The sequence below is a fragment of the Hydra vulgaris genome, chromosome 12, assembly GCF_038396675.1.
Source record: "Hydra vulgaris chromosome 12, alternate assembly HydraT2T_AEP".
Lineage (NCBI taxonomy): Eukaryota > Metazoa > Cnidaria > Hydrozoa > Anthoathecata > Hydridae > Hydra > Hydra vulgaris.
The window spans coordinates 72,287,964-72,304,529 of NC_088931.1; the positions used below are offsets into that span (position 1 = coordinate 72,287,964).

General features: G+C 27.1%; 1 protein-coding gene across 4 annotated transcripts; it reads right to left on the reverse strand.

The window, feature by feature from the left end:
* Window positions 1-3,647: 3,647 nt before the first annotated feature.
* On the reverse strand, window positions 3,648-11,281 carry LOC136088992 (uncharacterized). Of its 4 annotated transcripts, none has more exons than XM_065814341.1 (7): window positions 8,766-11,122; window positions 8,029-8,230; window positions 7,838-7,912; window positions 4,664-4,906; window positions 4,465-4,525; window positions 4,160-4,328; window positions 3,648-4,020 (listed from the first exon to the last, which is right to left on the reverse strand). In XM_065814341.1, exons 4-7 carry the CDS (start codon window positions 4,871-4,873, stop codon window positions 3,900-3,902), a joined length of 561 nt encoding a protein of 186 aa, XP_065670413.1. In that variant the 5' UTR covers window positions 4,874-4,906; window positions 7,838-7,912; window positions 8,029-8,230; window positions 8,766-11,122; the 3' UTR covers window positions 3,648-3,899. The 4 variants fall into 4 exon arrangements, with proteins under 4 accessions (XP_065670413.1, XP_065670412.1, XP_065670415.1 ...); XM_065814340.1 differs by having other exon boundaries at window positions 7,838-7,933; XM_065814343.1 differs by having other exon boundaries at window positions 3,652-4,020; window positions 4,769-4,906; window positions 8,766-11,281.
* Between the last annotated feature and the right edge of the window lie 5,285 nt (window positions 11,282-16,566).

Sequence of the window (16,566 nt, forward strand, 5' to 3'; positions counted from 1 at the left end):
TTTGGAATCAATTGCCCATAATCCCATGATAAATAATGTCATAGTTTGCAGTGCAAAATATCTTATCATTCAAATTGATTTCAGCTTTTTGTGCTTGTTGGATTTCTGATGTCAAGTTCTTTCTTTAATTAACCGGGAAAACAAACTGCTTTAGTATAAAAACATTTCAATTGAAATTGCAGCAAAAAAAAAAATAATAGAAAGGATTGAAGGCTTCCATTCAAAATAGGAGAAACGTTGGGGTGAACAGCATTATCAAAGATGCCGCAGAAACAGTCAGCCAGAATAAAATTAAAGATGGAATTCTAATCAAGAGAAAGCGCAAAGTAAAAAGGATGGTACTTTATGAAGCTTAAAACAACTTTCACCACCTCGAAGCAGAAACAGAATTCCGATTCCAGTGCAAACTTGTGTTTGACACCATTATTACATAAATTGAATGGCGGTTAGAGGCTTCTGTATCCTCTGATTTTGACTTGTGGGCATTACGTTCTAAAAGTTCAGTAAATGAACTTAAAAAAAAAGTCAAAAATTTATTTCAGATTTAAGAGGCAGATTTAGATTCTTCTGATTTTCAGTCAGAAATGGCAAGTTTCAAATATCAAGCTGCTGCAATCATGGAAAACTTTAAAAAATTTAGCCCAATTGACATTTTGCAGCTTGTTTATAAATAAATTCATTGAATGATGTTTATCCTAACAAGGCAATTGCTATTCGCATCTTCCTTACCATACCAGCCACAGTTGCTACGTGTGAGAGGAGTTTCAGTAAACTTAAGCTCATAAAAAACTAAACGATATCAACTATGGGCCAAGAACATTTGTTTAGCCTGGCTATAATTTAAATTGAACATGAAAGTGCCTTTGATACCTTTGATTTTGATGACATCACTAGTAAATTTAGAAACACTAAATTTACTAAATTTACTTTATATATTAGTAACATTTTACTTTAACATTAACAAATTTACTTTATATGTTAGTAACACTAAATTTACTAGTAATGAGTAAAAAAGTAAAGTTTAGTAACACTCATGACAAACTGTAGTATACACTTGTTGCAATAAATTTTAGATCAATAAATCATTTTTTTGTTTTAATTTTTTTAAAGGAGGGGAGGGGGAGGGGCGCAATTTTCTTTGCTTGCCCGAAGCACAAAGTTGGCACGGTACGGCCCTGCTGGGCCCCCTATTTTTAAATGGCTTAAAAAGATTTTATAAACCTTGCTGGATCATTAGATAATTTTTTTTCATAAGGCATAAGTTTATCAGCTTTGAACACTACTTTAATTGAAATATGCAGTGTAAATGGTATATCTTAATTTGAAAACTATAATGTTGAAGGAAGTATGAATGAGTCACAACATCAATAACTAGAGTAAACATGTAAATGATGAATCAGGATCCAGTAGCGTAAAAATTGAGGATATGTATGACAATTTTTCAGAAACTAGTAATTTCCACAAATAGAGAGCAGTACTTTATTAAAATTCAATCATGATACATTATACCCTGCAACTTGCTCAGTTGAAATCGACAACGAACAGCAAATGTTTTTGGTGGAGTAGTCACTAAAAAGTATTAAAGATATCTATCATAAAAGAAAACCTAAAGTAAAATGTTTCAGTGTCACTCTTATTTATCGACAAATGAAAATTGGTGAAGAAGAATTAAAATATTGTAGATAAAAGTCTTTTTACATTATTTTCTTTACACCATTGAACAGCAACTTCAAGCTGTTTGTTTTTTTAGGATTTAGTGAATTCATTTACAAGCGTATTTTGATTTTTTTGTTAATGTTAATCATACTTATTTATTTGCCTAAAAATAAGATATTATCGAAAATTCCCTAAACTGAACTAAACCTATCCACAATGCATAAGTGTAAAATAAAATCTCTTTATAAATTTTTTATCAAAAAGCTTGTTACAACTACTACAAATCTACTTAAAATTTCTTATTTTGATTAACATCACTTAGATTTTTTTTAAAACCAAAAGAACTCATGTGGTTTTTGGGGTACCAACCATGTGGTTTTAGTAGCGCCTTAGGTACTTCCCTAAAATATAAGTTCGCAATCAAAGTATAAACATAATAATTTATTCAGCAAACAGTTTGGTTTCCGAAAATGGCATTCGGCACATCATGCAGTAACTGATTTAGCCAGTCAAATTCTGGATGGGTTTGCTAAAAAAAGTTTTACTCTCGGCTTGTTCATCAACTTGTCAAAAGCTTTTGACACTGTTGATCATAAAATTCTCTTGTACAAACTAGAAAAATATGGAGTAATAAATAGCAACTTAAAATTGCTGCAAAGTTACCTTAAAAATAGAAAACAAGGAGTATCTTATGATTCAACGAGTTCAAAGTTAGAAGCAATAAGCTGCGGAGTTTCTAAAGGCTTAATTCTTTTACCCTTATTATTTCTGATTTACGTAAATGATATTTACCTATCTTCAAACATACTTAATTTTGTTCTTTTTGCTGATGACACTGATCTTTTTTATACCCATTCCAATATAAAAACAGTTTTCTTTACTGTAAATCGTGGGCTGGAAAACCTCAATGACTGGGTTAAATCAAACAAACTCTCTTTGAATATTAGTAAAACTCAGTACATTTTATTTCATCATCAATCTAAATCCGATGACTTGCTTCTGCAACTTCCTCAGCTAATAATAAATAACAATATAGTAAACAGAGTTTCATCACTTAAAATCTTAGGAATAATATTTGATGAACATCTCAATTGGAAAAATCATATTACGCTAGTTGAAAACAAAATTTCTAAAACTATAGGAATTATGCATAAAACAAAACACCTACTAAGTAAAAAATATTTAATAGATTTATATTACTCTTTTATTCATAGTGACGTAAGCTATTGTAATATTGCTCGGGCAAGCACTTGTGCTTCAGCATTGAAAAATATATATATTAAACAAAAAATATATATATTAAACAAAAACAAGCCAGTAGAATTATATGTAATGGGCATAAATACGCCCACTCCAAGCCGTTAGCCCGGGAAATTAAAGCTCTTAATGTCTATGAGTAAAACGTGTTCCAAAACTTGTTATTCATGTTTGAATATCAAAATGACATGCTTCCAAAATCCTTTAATAACCGATTTCTAAAAATTAATCATAAATACTTAACGAGGTGCTCTATCCATAATTTTAATTTACCTAAGTCAACTAAAACTTTACCGTGAAAATCACGGTACTATACCGTTACCCATAAGTGCCGGTATTGTACCGTGATTATTTTACGGTAAAACACCGTGAATAAATCTCGGTAAAACGCCGTTATTTTACGGTAGAATACCGTGATTATTCTGTAATGAAACAGCGTGAATTACGGTATAGTACCGTGATTAATTTACAGAAATGCCTCGCTCATTTGTTGTAAAATATTTTTTGTACAACTTAAATCAAAATTTTTACTATTTTCGAAAATGTTTCGCCTGTTTCATTTTGTCTTATTTTTTCATTTATTTCAATTGTATTTCAATTACATTTTTTTAAATTGTATCTTCAATTATAAATATCTATTAACATATGTTTGTTTATATGCTAATGGCAACAAAAACACGTCATATTTTTAAAAATCTTTTCAGTTTTACATTACTTACATGTTATTAAATAGAAATAGTTACTCAGATAAATTAAATGAATATAATTAAATTCAAATAAAAGGAAAATTTAAAATCTCTTACATATCAATATGACGTTATATAAATAGTTATATTCGGTAAGTAGGAGTTTTAGAATGTATTAAATTCAAAAATAAAACAAAAGACATCATTGTAAAACTTTTGAAATTTACAAATAAATATAAATAACTACATAACAAATTGCTGTTTCAAAGTTATATTAAAAAGTTTAGCAACGTGGTAAATTCAAATATTATTAAATTTCGCAAACTTCTGCAGTATTGACAGCACAATTTTGCTTATTGCTGAAGTCTTCTTCGTTCGCCTTGCTTTGCTCCCTTTTTCAGGATTGATGCCGAAAAATGCACTAGAACGGTCAATAATATATGTATAAGCAGTTGACGTTTAAAAATATTCTCATCAATAAATATCATTAACATCAAATACTATGTAAACCTTAGACAAATTAAACACATTTAATTAAACATAATATAAGCATTATATACCATTGACAAAATTCTAATATTGATGAAGCTTCTTTTGGATATGGCATATTGAAAATATAAAAACTCGCAAATAAACAACAAAATGACTTGATGAAATTGTTCATTCCATCAACTACAACAATGCAATCAATTACCAGCATGAATCGATTTGCTGTAAATAGCGAATTCCCTAAAAAAAGAATGCAAGTTGACCTAACAAAAATCCATTTTAAATATATAAAAATAAAAATGATCAAGCTCATACCTTTTTTTTTTAAATTATTTTCAAAATCTTAAAACATATTAGAACTTGTAATTCAACATACCATAAACACATAGATGAGGAGAATTTGATCTTGGCACCAATTCTGTTTGATCCATTGTCTCCTAAACATATTTTTTTTACTACTAAATATCTTTTAGTAACTACATTGCATGTTATTATAAAATGAGTGAAACACAATTAATTGCTTGAAAATATGTATTGGATATATTTTAAATTAATGATTACTATCTTTAACATACATCCACAAACATAAAGAGTGCGTCAAGTTTTTCATTAAAAAAACTAATCAAAGCCATTAAATCTGACAAAGTTTCATGTTTTGCTTTATCTAAATTTATTATCACCTTCTTTACTTTAAGGTCTGCTATTCCACAACTATGCAAAAATAAATATAACTTTCCATCATAAAATGCTTTCATCAAAAGTTCACCAGCATTCACTCCACCCATCAAAACATCAAAGTGATGTAGCAAACCATCAACCTAAATAGAAAAAACCAATTTAAATATATATATATATATATATATATATATATATATATATATATATATATATATATATATATATATATATATATATATATATATATATATATAATTAGTAAAAAACACTTATCTAACTTTTATCTTCGACTCGGAGTTTCACCATCGCTGGATCATCAGGAAGAGTTACTAAACCTCAAAAAAAATTCAATTTATAGAAAAAATATTTTACAGGAAGTTATAAATTATTATAAAAAATTTTTAATTACTATATTTTTTTGTTAACGGGAAGTTACAGAAAGTAATTATGAAATAATTTTCTTTGGAATGGGGATAGTTTAATTTGGTCATTTGTTTTTATAATTTTTTAAGAGGTATTTATTTTCGTGCCTACATTTAGAAATTAATTCAGATTTTTTATTTAATAAATTTTCTTGATTCAAATGAGTAATTATTTCAAATTTTTCTTGCAAACATAGCATACATTTTTTGGACCACGCACGAATGCTTTGATGTAACAATGGGAAGTTACGACGGAGCAGAAATTTGCGAATTTGTAGGTTTATATATTTTAAATACCCTTGCTAAAATAATCCAAATTAATCAATTAGGTCTTTATCGCGACGACGGTTTAATAATAATGCATAAAAAATCAGGGCCACAACTCGATAAAATTAGAAAAGATATTATTAAAGTTTTTAAAAATATTGGCTTCCTAATTGAAATAAATATAAATTTAAAAATAGTGAATTTTCTTGATGTCACATTTAACCTCTCAGAAAGTTCCTATAAGCCCTACAAAAAACCTAATGACGAATTATTGTATATTAATGTAAATTCGAACCATCCCCCTCAAATTCTAAAACAAATTCCAATTTCAATTAACAATAGGCTAAACCAAAACTCTTCTAATGAAAATATTTTTAACTCCTCTAAACGCGTTTATGAAGATGCCCTTAAAAAAAGTGGCTTTCAAAATTTCGAGCTAAAATTTGAAAAGAAAATTGCAAAAAAGCGTAATAGAAATAGAAACATAATTTGGTTCAACCCCCCGTACAGCAAAAATGTTTCAACAAATATTGGTAAAATTTTTCTAAAATTAGTAGACAAACATTTTCCTCCCTCTAATAAATTACATAAGATTTTTAACAGAAATACCATTAAAGTAAGTTATAGTTGTACAAAAAATTTAGAAAGAATTATAAAAGGCCACAACTACGCGTTAATTAATAAAAATGAACATATAAAAGAAAAAAACACTGATTATTGTAATTGTAAACAAAAAATAGATTGCCCTCTAAATGGAAAATGCCTTTCGAAAAATGTAATTTACAAGTGCATTGTTTCCTCACAAAACAACCCTGATAAACAATATATTGGCTTAACCGAAGGGGAATGGAAAAAACGTTATGCCAACCACAAACAATCGTTTAAACACAAAAAATATTCAAAAGAGACTATGCTGTCAAAATATATTTGGGATTTAAAAGAAAAAAATAAAAATTTTAATTTACAATGGTCTATTCTAAAATCTGCCCCTGCCTATAATAACATTTCCAAAAAATGTATGCTATGTTTGCAAGAAAAATTTGATATAATTACTCATTTGAATCAAGAAAATTTATTAAATAAAAAATCTGAATTAATTTCTAAATGTAGGCACGAAAATAAATACCTCTTAAAAAATTATAAAAACAAATGACCAAATTAAACTATCCCCATTCCAAAGAAAATTATTTCATAATTACTTTCTGTAACTTCCCGTTAACAAAAAAATATAGTAATTAAAAATTTTTTATAATAATTTATAACTTCCTGTAAAATATTTTTTCTATAAATTGAATTTTTTTTGAGATTTAGTAACTCTTCCTGATGATCCAGCGATGGTGAAACTCCGAGTCGAAGATAAAAGTTAGATAAGTGTTTTTTACTAATTAATTATTGCTCTGTTCTTTAAGAACATTGAGCACTCTATTTGTAAAATACACTAACATAATTTACATATATATAATATATATATATATATATATATATATATATATATATATATATATATATATATATATATATATATATATATATATATATTTATATATATATATATATACCAAAACTAAATAAAATAAACTTCTACAAAAATCTAATTAAATACTATAAAAAAATCTCTATTTAGTAGTAATATAGATTAATACATACTGGTTAATAATATAAGTTATATTATTTTTAAATAAAATTAATTTAATTTACTGTAAATAAATTGGGGAATTTTATCAACAAATCATTCAATAACATCTTTTCATTTATTTCAGTTCGTTACAAATAGTATTCGAGTTCTTCAGGACTGTTTGAAACACTGAGAACTGGTTCTCGGTTCAAGCAACCATAACTATCAGTTTTTCTTTTTCTAACATCTACTGATAATTGTTCCTTTTGGGATTCCAAATTTAAAACACTCATTAATGGTGGAACACGGTTTGGCCACTGCAGATAGTCATAACGGTTTACTAGTTGTAACATTTAACTGTCATGTACTACAGTGATTGGTAGTGAATCACTGTAGTACCATACTCATCTTTAAACGATTTAGGATATTTGGCAACCATAGAAGATGCAATTACATCTAAATGTTTTTTTAATGGCTTTGGGCAAACAGCAAGGAAATCATTTATAATAATTCTTATAATTGCACACTGAAGTGCTGTTGAAGGTCTTTCTCCAGCTGCTAATGACATTTTTTTAGATGTGCTGCTGATTGGTATTTGACATTTGTTTTACCTGCTAGGTAAAACAAATGTCAAATACCAATCAGCAGCACTTACATGTTTAATCTTGATTACTAGACAAAATTGACACAATATTTAAAATAGAGCAATTAAATATATAAAGAACACTAACTAAATATTTTATTAACAACTTTTTTTAATAACTTACTCGAATTAGTTGAGTTATTTTTCACTTCAACTGTGGGCACCATTTGTATGCTGGATTGTGTGGCCACAATAAAATCTACAGAGTTTTGGGATTGTTCTGCATAAAATTTTATTAATATTATAAATAAAAATATATAAATGTATATGATAATAAAAATAATATTTATTTTGAGTATCATAAATCTTTTTTACCAGAGCTTTCCTTTGCCCAAGATTCAAGGAGTTTGCGTTGTTGGATGGGTTTTAGCAAAACCAAATCATCAACTTTAACCAGGTAGAGATCTGTTTCATTTTCAACACCTATTTCCCATAAATTTTTCACAACCTGGTTTAAAACACATCCGTCAATATTTGGCAGTGTTCTTAAAATATTACATTTAATAACCTCCATTATCTAAAAAAATAGATCATATATAACATGTGTATATCATAAGAGTATCATAATAAAAGTAATATTATATTGTAAGTAAATTTTACAGAGTTTGATGTGGTTATTTAATTTAAAAGATTACAACTAATTAAATTTAAAAAACATATATATAGTATTCACAAAATGTAGTATTCAAAAAAAAAAAATTAAATTAAAAATATATATATAAAATATTAAAAATTATACTTGCTTCCATTTTAAATTATACTAAGCAAAAAAACAAAACATTAAAAAATTTAACAAAATTCTTAGTAAGGCATTATACATATAATTATGCAGCAAAATTCTTAAAAAAGAAAGTTTTCTTAAAATGTTTTTATAATACTCTCTACTATTGTTTTTGATTGGTTCTTATGACTGGTTCTTTAAATAATATTTCTGAAAAAAACTGCACACATTTACTGCATAAATACTATAAATAAAATAGTTTACAAATAAAATCTTTTATCATGATATTGCCAAATAAAATATATAACTTTTAAAAATTATTTATGTAAACCTGTAGTTATTCGATGAGCATGAAACAGAGTGTTTTAAGGAAATAAAAGAGCGATTGCAGTGCTTGTAAGATGGTAGCGGAAGGTAGTCTATTAAAGAAGCAATCATTATACATCGAATCTCATTATTTTCTCCACACACCTCATACATACCAAGCTCATGCACAAATTGTGTGTTCTGCTCATTAATAAGAGCATACTCGTTTCCATGTGTATCAAAAAAAAGAAACAAAATTCTTGCAAAAATAGGAAGTTCGTGATCCTTTGACCGCATAAATTTTTGAACTTGGTATGCTTGAATTATTGTATGATTGCAACAACTGGTGTGTCTCTGTTAAGGTTTTATATACATGCTTGTAATTGTTAAAATTTCTGGCACATTTTTTAAAGTAAGAATGCTTTTGTTCAAACCTTAAAGTGAAAACTCGCATTAGAGGCCCGTAACATAAAATTAGCTGTGGATAGTGGGACAAATAATGATGTTTTGGTAATAGTTTAGAAGAAGAGAATAATTCTCTACGAGAAGACAAATAACCATTTATTAAAACCTGCAGATAAGCAATATGTTGAATGTCAATTTTAGGTGAACATATAATCTCAACAATTTCTTTTAGTCTTAAATACAATAACCACACAGGATCTTCAAAATCTAGAATGTAAATTCCTATATAAAGGGGAAACAAACGCAAAAACACCCAGTTTTGAACTGCATGACCACTTAACTTTTCAGTACTCGAAGTTTTATTCATCTCACAAGGTTTATCCAAGGCATCTCCTTCAAAATATTTCTGCATGTTAATTCTTCTGTTGATGTTGTTAAATGAAAACCATCGCTTACTAACAAAATATTACTAACAAAATATTACTAACAAATAAATACATATCTCGTGAAGCAACGCCATCGAAGATATCATGAGCTAAGCATGGTGGCAAACCTGTAGACACATGAAATCCACATAAACCATTAAATGGTGAATTAAATTTTATTCCTTCAAAATTGTTACCATTATTCTGAGCTAATTGAAACAGGCTATTATTGTGGCTTGATTCTGTTCGATCTAGTCCACAGAATTGAGGGTTAAAATCAAACTCTGCACGTGTTGCTAAACAGTATCTACAAAAGTGTGAAACTGTGCTAAAATTTTCACAAAAGCCTCCTATAGAACAGATATTTCTGCCAATTCAGAAAATATTGGTGCAAATACTTTGCTGAGGCCAAAGTACTGCATCTTTACACATAAGTGTATTACACATAATCTGCATCTTTACACATAAGTACCAGCTGTAGCTGCTCCGATGCATATCTCTTGTGTGATGGAATATTAGCTAATGTTAAGTAAACTGCAAGTATTTTATGTTTTTTTCTTCCTGATCCAATTGGGTTGACAATTTTAAAAGAATCTTGATATAGAATAAGATATAAAATTTTATCATCAGACTTTGCAATATCTTGAATTAGGGATCCACTCAGTAAGTCTGAATATATGCCAAAATTTTCCTCATGTTTTACCCAAAACCCAGGTTCATTGCTGTGTTTATTGTACATCATTTTTAACAAGTCCTTTATTGGAACATGATGAACAGTTCTAAATTTTTTATTGGCATCAAAACCTAAAGTAAATTCTATTGGAGATATGTAACTCATGTTTTTATGAAAATAAGCTTTCCTTTTTTTATTAGTACTTAAAGCGTACAAACTGTTTATCTTTATTTGTTCTGACTTAGAAAATTCACTTAAAATATTTTCACAGATATCACTGCTTTGATTCGAGATTGCAGAAGTCAGACTTTGAACAGAGAATTGAGTACTCAAATTATTAACTACCATAAGTTCATCAAAAATAGATTGAACACAAGAAGCTGGAAATATATTTTTTACTTGCAATTTTAAAAAAAAGAGAGCTTGATCCTTCAAATATTTTTCAGAAGAAATATCATCAATACAATCATGAAACTCTTTATTTTCATAGTGTTCTAAAGATCCACATGAAATGCTTTCTTGTTCAAGGGTGTTAACATCTTTATTGTTGTTTAAATTAGAAGAATTTAAGCTATGTACAACATACAGTGGCATGATAAAACTTGAACCCGATTGCTTGTGTCGTCTTGTTATATGAGATGCAAATGAATTTCGATTAGTGTACGAACTTTTGCAATTCATGTAAGGACAATGAACGCGGTCAAGTGAATCAAGATGCAATTTAAGATGTAAGATAAACTGAGATAGTCCAGCACATACTTTTTTACATAGTGCAATATCACATTTAAAACTTTGGAAAATGTTATTTATTTCTGTTGTTGGTTTATTTTCAATAATACTTTTATTATGTTCTTTTCTTATATGCAATTTGAAAGTTGAATACGTTTTGAAAATAATTCTTCAATTTTGAATGCAACAAGGAAACTGAATATTAGCTAATTTTTGATGGCTTTGTTAATGAATCATATAACTCAGCAAAGATTTCATTTTTTTGCCACAATGGTTGCATGATTTTAAATCCAATTTAGACATTATCTTTTTTATAAACTATATTATATATATATATATATATATATATATATATATATATATATATATATATATATATATTTATATATATATATGTATATATATATATATATATATATATTTATGTATATATATATATATATATAAATATATATATATATATATATATACATATATATATATATATATATATATATATATATAAATTATGTTAGTGCATTCTACAAACAGAGTGCTCAATGTTCTAAAAGAACAGAGCAATAATAAATTAGTAAAAACACTTATCTAATTTTTGATTTCTTCAACACTGTGTTTCACCATCAGTAGGTTCATCAGGAAGAATGTATGTATGTATGTATGTATGTATGTATGTATGTATGTATGTATGTATGTATGTATGTATGTATACATATATATATATATATTTATATATATATATATAAATATAGATATATATATATATATATATATATATATATATATATGTATATATATATATATTTATATATGTACTTTATGAATGTATGTATGTATGTATGTATGTATGTATGTATGTATGTATGTATACATATATATATACATATACATATATATATACATATATATATATATATATATATATATATATATATATATATATATATATATATATATATATATATATATATATATATATATATATATACATATACATAATTATATATACAAAATATATATACTAATAGTATATATATTTTGTATATAATATATTATATGTATATAATATACATATAATATAATAATTATTGGGATTTATAATATTTATAGGATTAAAAGGATATAAGGTATGATATAAAACACAACTAGATAACCTAGCTGTGATCTTCAGGCTGAAGTCTTCAGCCTAAAGATACCATGGACTTCAGCTTTGTCTTAGTAAGATATCGCTGAAGTTAATGATATCTTCAGGTGTTTGATATCAACGTGTTTGATATCAAACACGTTTTATATACTCAATCTTTAATTTTATATTTGATGTCAAACACGTTGATATCATATAAGCTATATCATAAAATCAAGTGCAATAAGAAATGACATTGAAACAAATAATATTATTTTGTAAATTATAGGATCAATTATTTAGACACATACAAATATTTCAAATATCAACCCAATTTACTTAATTTGTCTAAAAATTTTACGATGGTATACCGTGAAGTAGTTACGAGTTGTGTTCGCGGCCGAAATACCGTAATAGTTACGGTATTGTACCGCAAAATGCGTTCACGGTGAAATACCGTGTTATTCACGGTATAGTACCGTGAATTTCACGGTACTAAACTAAACTGTGACGAGGACGAAGACGAGGTCTCCTACACTGTAAAACTAAAGTTTTACAGTGTAGGAGACCTCGTCTTTGGAACGTAGTTCTTAATAAAAATATGAAAGCGTAACTTCAATAAATTGTTTCAAAAATATAGTTAAACAGTATTTACCTGAATTAACAGACACAAACATATTTTTGTATTTTTAAGCAAAAAAAAAAAATCCTGTAAAATTTCTTTCACTATGTATTTATTAAATTTTAGCAATTTATCGTATTCTTGTTGTAATTATGTATTAACTTGTTTTATATAACGAGTATTTGTAACTTTATATGAGAACTTTGTAAAAAATATTTTACTATTGGGAATTGATGACAAGACTTCTGTCTTCTACTTGCTCTTGTCGTTAATAATTTTTTATTTAAAAGTTATTGATGAAAATTGTAAAACAAGAACTTTGTAAAATGTTTATAAATGACGAACAAATGTTACTATATATAAATTACTATATGAAATGAAATTTAATATAACAAGCTTATCCAAAATATGGAAAAGTTGCAACTAATTTCAAAAAAGTTATAAACAGTTTAAGCCATGTGGTTTTTGAGGTCCCATACTAAAATATAGCGAAACTTTACTGAAAAAATAAGTAAAATAAAAATACCAAAATAATTCCTCTGGGAAATATAATATTATTTAAAACTATAATAATATTTCTGGGAAAAACTTTTACCATATAAAAGCATATAAAAAAGCAAAAAAAAGTTAAATTATTTGTATTGTACTAAAGATATGACAAAAGAAAAAATGTGATTTTTAGGGCCCGCCTACCTGTAATATATAAAATAAGTTTTTTTTATATAATGTAAAGCATTATAGGTTAATACTTTCATAAATAATATTTTCATTTAATTAACAAATTCGATTCTAGAATATACGGTTCTAGAAAATTTGGTTTTAGATAGAGATTTTATATCATTTGAAGAAACAAGTTTTAATAATTTAATTAAAAAACAAGGAACGTTAAATTCAATTCTAAACGGTTTCAATCAATAAAATATTCGATTATCTCATTATATTATATTCGGTTACAGCGCGTTACTCGCTTCAAATTATTAGTAAAACAATTACAGAATCTGAGAAATGTAAACAAATTTAAATTTAACTTTAAGATTTTTTATTAGGCTAGTAAGGTTTATTAAATTATAATTTAAATATTCAATATAGTCCAATTATTTAAGCAATTAGTGCAGTTATTGTGTGTAACTACAATCTATTATAAAAAAAATGAAGCAAGTGAATATAACAAATTGTTATAAATAAAATTTAACTCATTTAATTTAATTACACAAGTAAATTTAAAATTGTCTCCTTTTATGACCTAAAGTTATTACCTTAAAAAGCAATTAGATTCAAAACTTAAAATTCATGCAAGAACCTCACTAAATTTTTTTTTTAATAGTACAAACATAAGTCCAAAAGCATGTCTGGAAAACCAACGAGAGACAGAGGTATAGGAAGAACATAGGAATCTGGTGCATCAAAAAGAAAATGAAAGACTGAAACAAAGAAACCAAACCAAGGATCTTCTGATAAATCTCTCGGCCAAGTTTCTTTGGTTTCTGAAACAGAACCGATTTCAGAGTCAAATATATCAGCTGTACAACAAGAGTTACTCAATCCTGATGAATGTTACCTCCAAAGACGCAAATAACAAATATTTTTATTTTTTTTTTATATATAAATTTCATTTGACGCGAAAACTGATTAACGGCGAAATTCAACACCGCATATGGTTAGTTTACTCCTTGTCTAAAGATTAAGTTTATTGCTTTCCTTGCAGAACTTTTTCACATAATCAGATGGTAAAATAAGGATGTTGTGACTGGAAAGATTTATGTGGATATTGCATAGACTTGAAAAAAAATGAAGGACACACACACATGTGTGTCCTTTTTCAAGTCTATGCAATATATATATATATATATATATATATATATATATATATATATATATATATATATATATATATATATATATATATATATAGGCGTAGGAACAAGGGGGCAGAGGGGACTATAGCCCACCCAACTAAAACACTAAGGGGGGGGGGGCCGACACTACACTAACCCCCTACCTCTTACCCTATCCATTTCTTAAATAGTTTTTAAAAAACTTTTATGATAGCAACAGCAGAAGTATCATTTTCCAGTCTGCAATGACTCAATCACAATTAAACATCACCATGGAGAAGTATATACATAAAACTGTTTAAGATACTATTGCATACTAACTAATTTATAATACTTTATATATTATAATTTTATGCTTACATTTACTTTTTATTAAATACTGGCATATATTTATATATTTTCAAACTCTAATTTACTTCCAACAAGATTGCAAACAACCACTATTAAGTTATGAGTTACTTTAAAATAGAGAATAAGCAAAAATACTGGGAAATGGTTAACTGAAGACTTGAAAAGTTGTAGGTTGTATATAAAAGTAAAACATGAAGATGGCTAATAGTTAAAAGGTTTCTTTGATGTGCAATGAAAAAAACTGGATTAATAAAAGTTTTTATAGCATGAAGGGACAGATACAGTAAAAGGATGCAACTTTTTGAATAAGAAACAAGCAAGAATGAGTTTTGGTTTATCGTAATAGAGATGATAGCTTGTTTGAGCATTCACCATGATTGTATTTGTAGAAAAAGAAATATATACGACCTTAAAAACAATGGGAGAGTGGCTCAAGCTTGGTAGTTAAAGCAGGTCTAATTTATTTATTTGTTTTTTTTATGTTAATTCACCTCCCAAAGGTTAAAAACGCCACTACAAACGAGAAGGCTGCATAATAACCCTCTCTCAACTATATAACTCCGAAACACGAACCTTGACAACCAAGTCCGCTGCGCAGAGAAACAAGTTGGGCGCGGTACTACTAGTGACGTCGTGGGGATCAATCTCGGTACCTCTCGCTTATGACGCGAGCGCTCTACCACTACACCATGACTGCATTACATTTACAATGTGCTTTTAGACTTTGTCTCAGAGTAAGATGGTTTGTTATTAAATGAGTTTTGTTTTCTAACAAAAATTGCAGATTTTAAGTCCAGTATTTAAATCCATAAGCCACTGCAAGCCTTAGGCTGTTACAGAAGAGAGATCAGATTAAAAATCAGCGACTTGTTCTAAGCAATCAAAAAGTGAAGATTTTTTGTCAGGACAAGAGTATAAAGTTGAGTCGTCAACAAATAGAGCCACTTTAGTTGTTAAATTTTCATGAAGATTAATGTTGTAGATAAGATACAATACTGGAACAAAGATTAAAGGGTATCACAAGATATCTTGTGGTACCCTTAAAGTTACATGAAATAAAGAAGAGTGTGGACCTTCAAGAATAACACCATTTATTGAAAAAGCCGCTACTCAAACAAATCTACTATTGTTGCGCACAAATAGTACCCTTTTTGAGCCTTCATTCAAAACTAAGCTTGTGCAATTTAAAATTACTTATCGTGCACTTCATATCTGGAATAAGTTTTTATTACTTAATCAAAATATTATTAACCTTGAAAACTTAAATGGCTTTAAAAAATCTATTAAAAAGAGTATTTTAAAGTATAAAAATTTACTTACTGATTTTTTCTAAATTTGTTCACTGCTAGCTTCTTATATAAACTCTTATTTTTTAATATACTTTAATATATATTTCAAACATTGCGTTAGCAATAAACGCGGTAATATAAAGAAAAAGTAACGATACATGTTTGTATAATTCTTACGCTTTAATACAATTATAATGTAACAATTTAACGTAAAAATTTTGTAAATATTTTAATTTTTCAATACGTATATATATATATGTATGACAATGTAAAGCGGTTCTGCAAGTTTCCCGCGTTCTTCTTACAGTTCGTATTACAGAAGTTTGTTTATTATTTATGTTTGTGATTTTTTTTTTTTATATTTATATGTATATTCA

Bases quoted from the DNA above. Each gene is read 5' to 3' on its own strand.
- LOC136088992 (XM_065814341.1), bottom strand. From the start codon at position 4,873: ATGGGTGGAGTGAATGCTGGTGAACTTTTGATGAAAGCATTTTATGAT. The intron at 4,329-4,464 runs GTATGTTGAATT...TTCTTTTTTTAG, and splicing joins TCCTCATCTATGTGTTTATG to GGAATTCGCTATTTACAGCA. The intron at 4,021-4,159 runs GTATATAATGCT...TGACCGTTCTAG, and splicing joins ATATTAGAATTTTGTCAATG to TGCATTTTTCGGCATCAATC.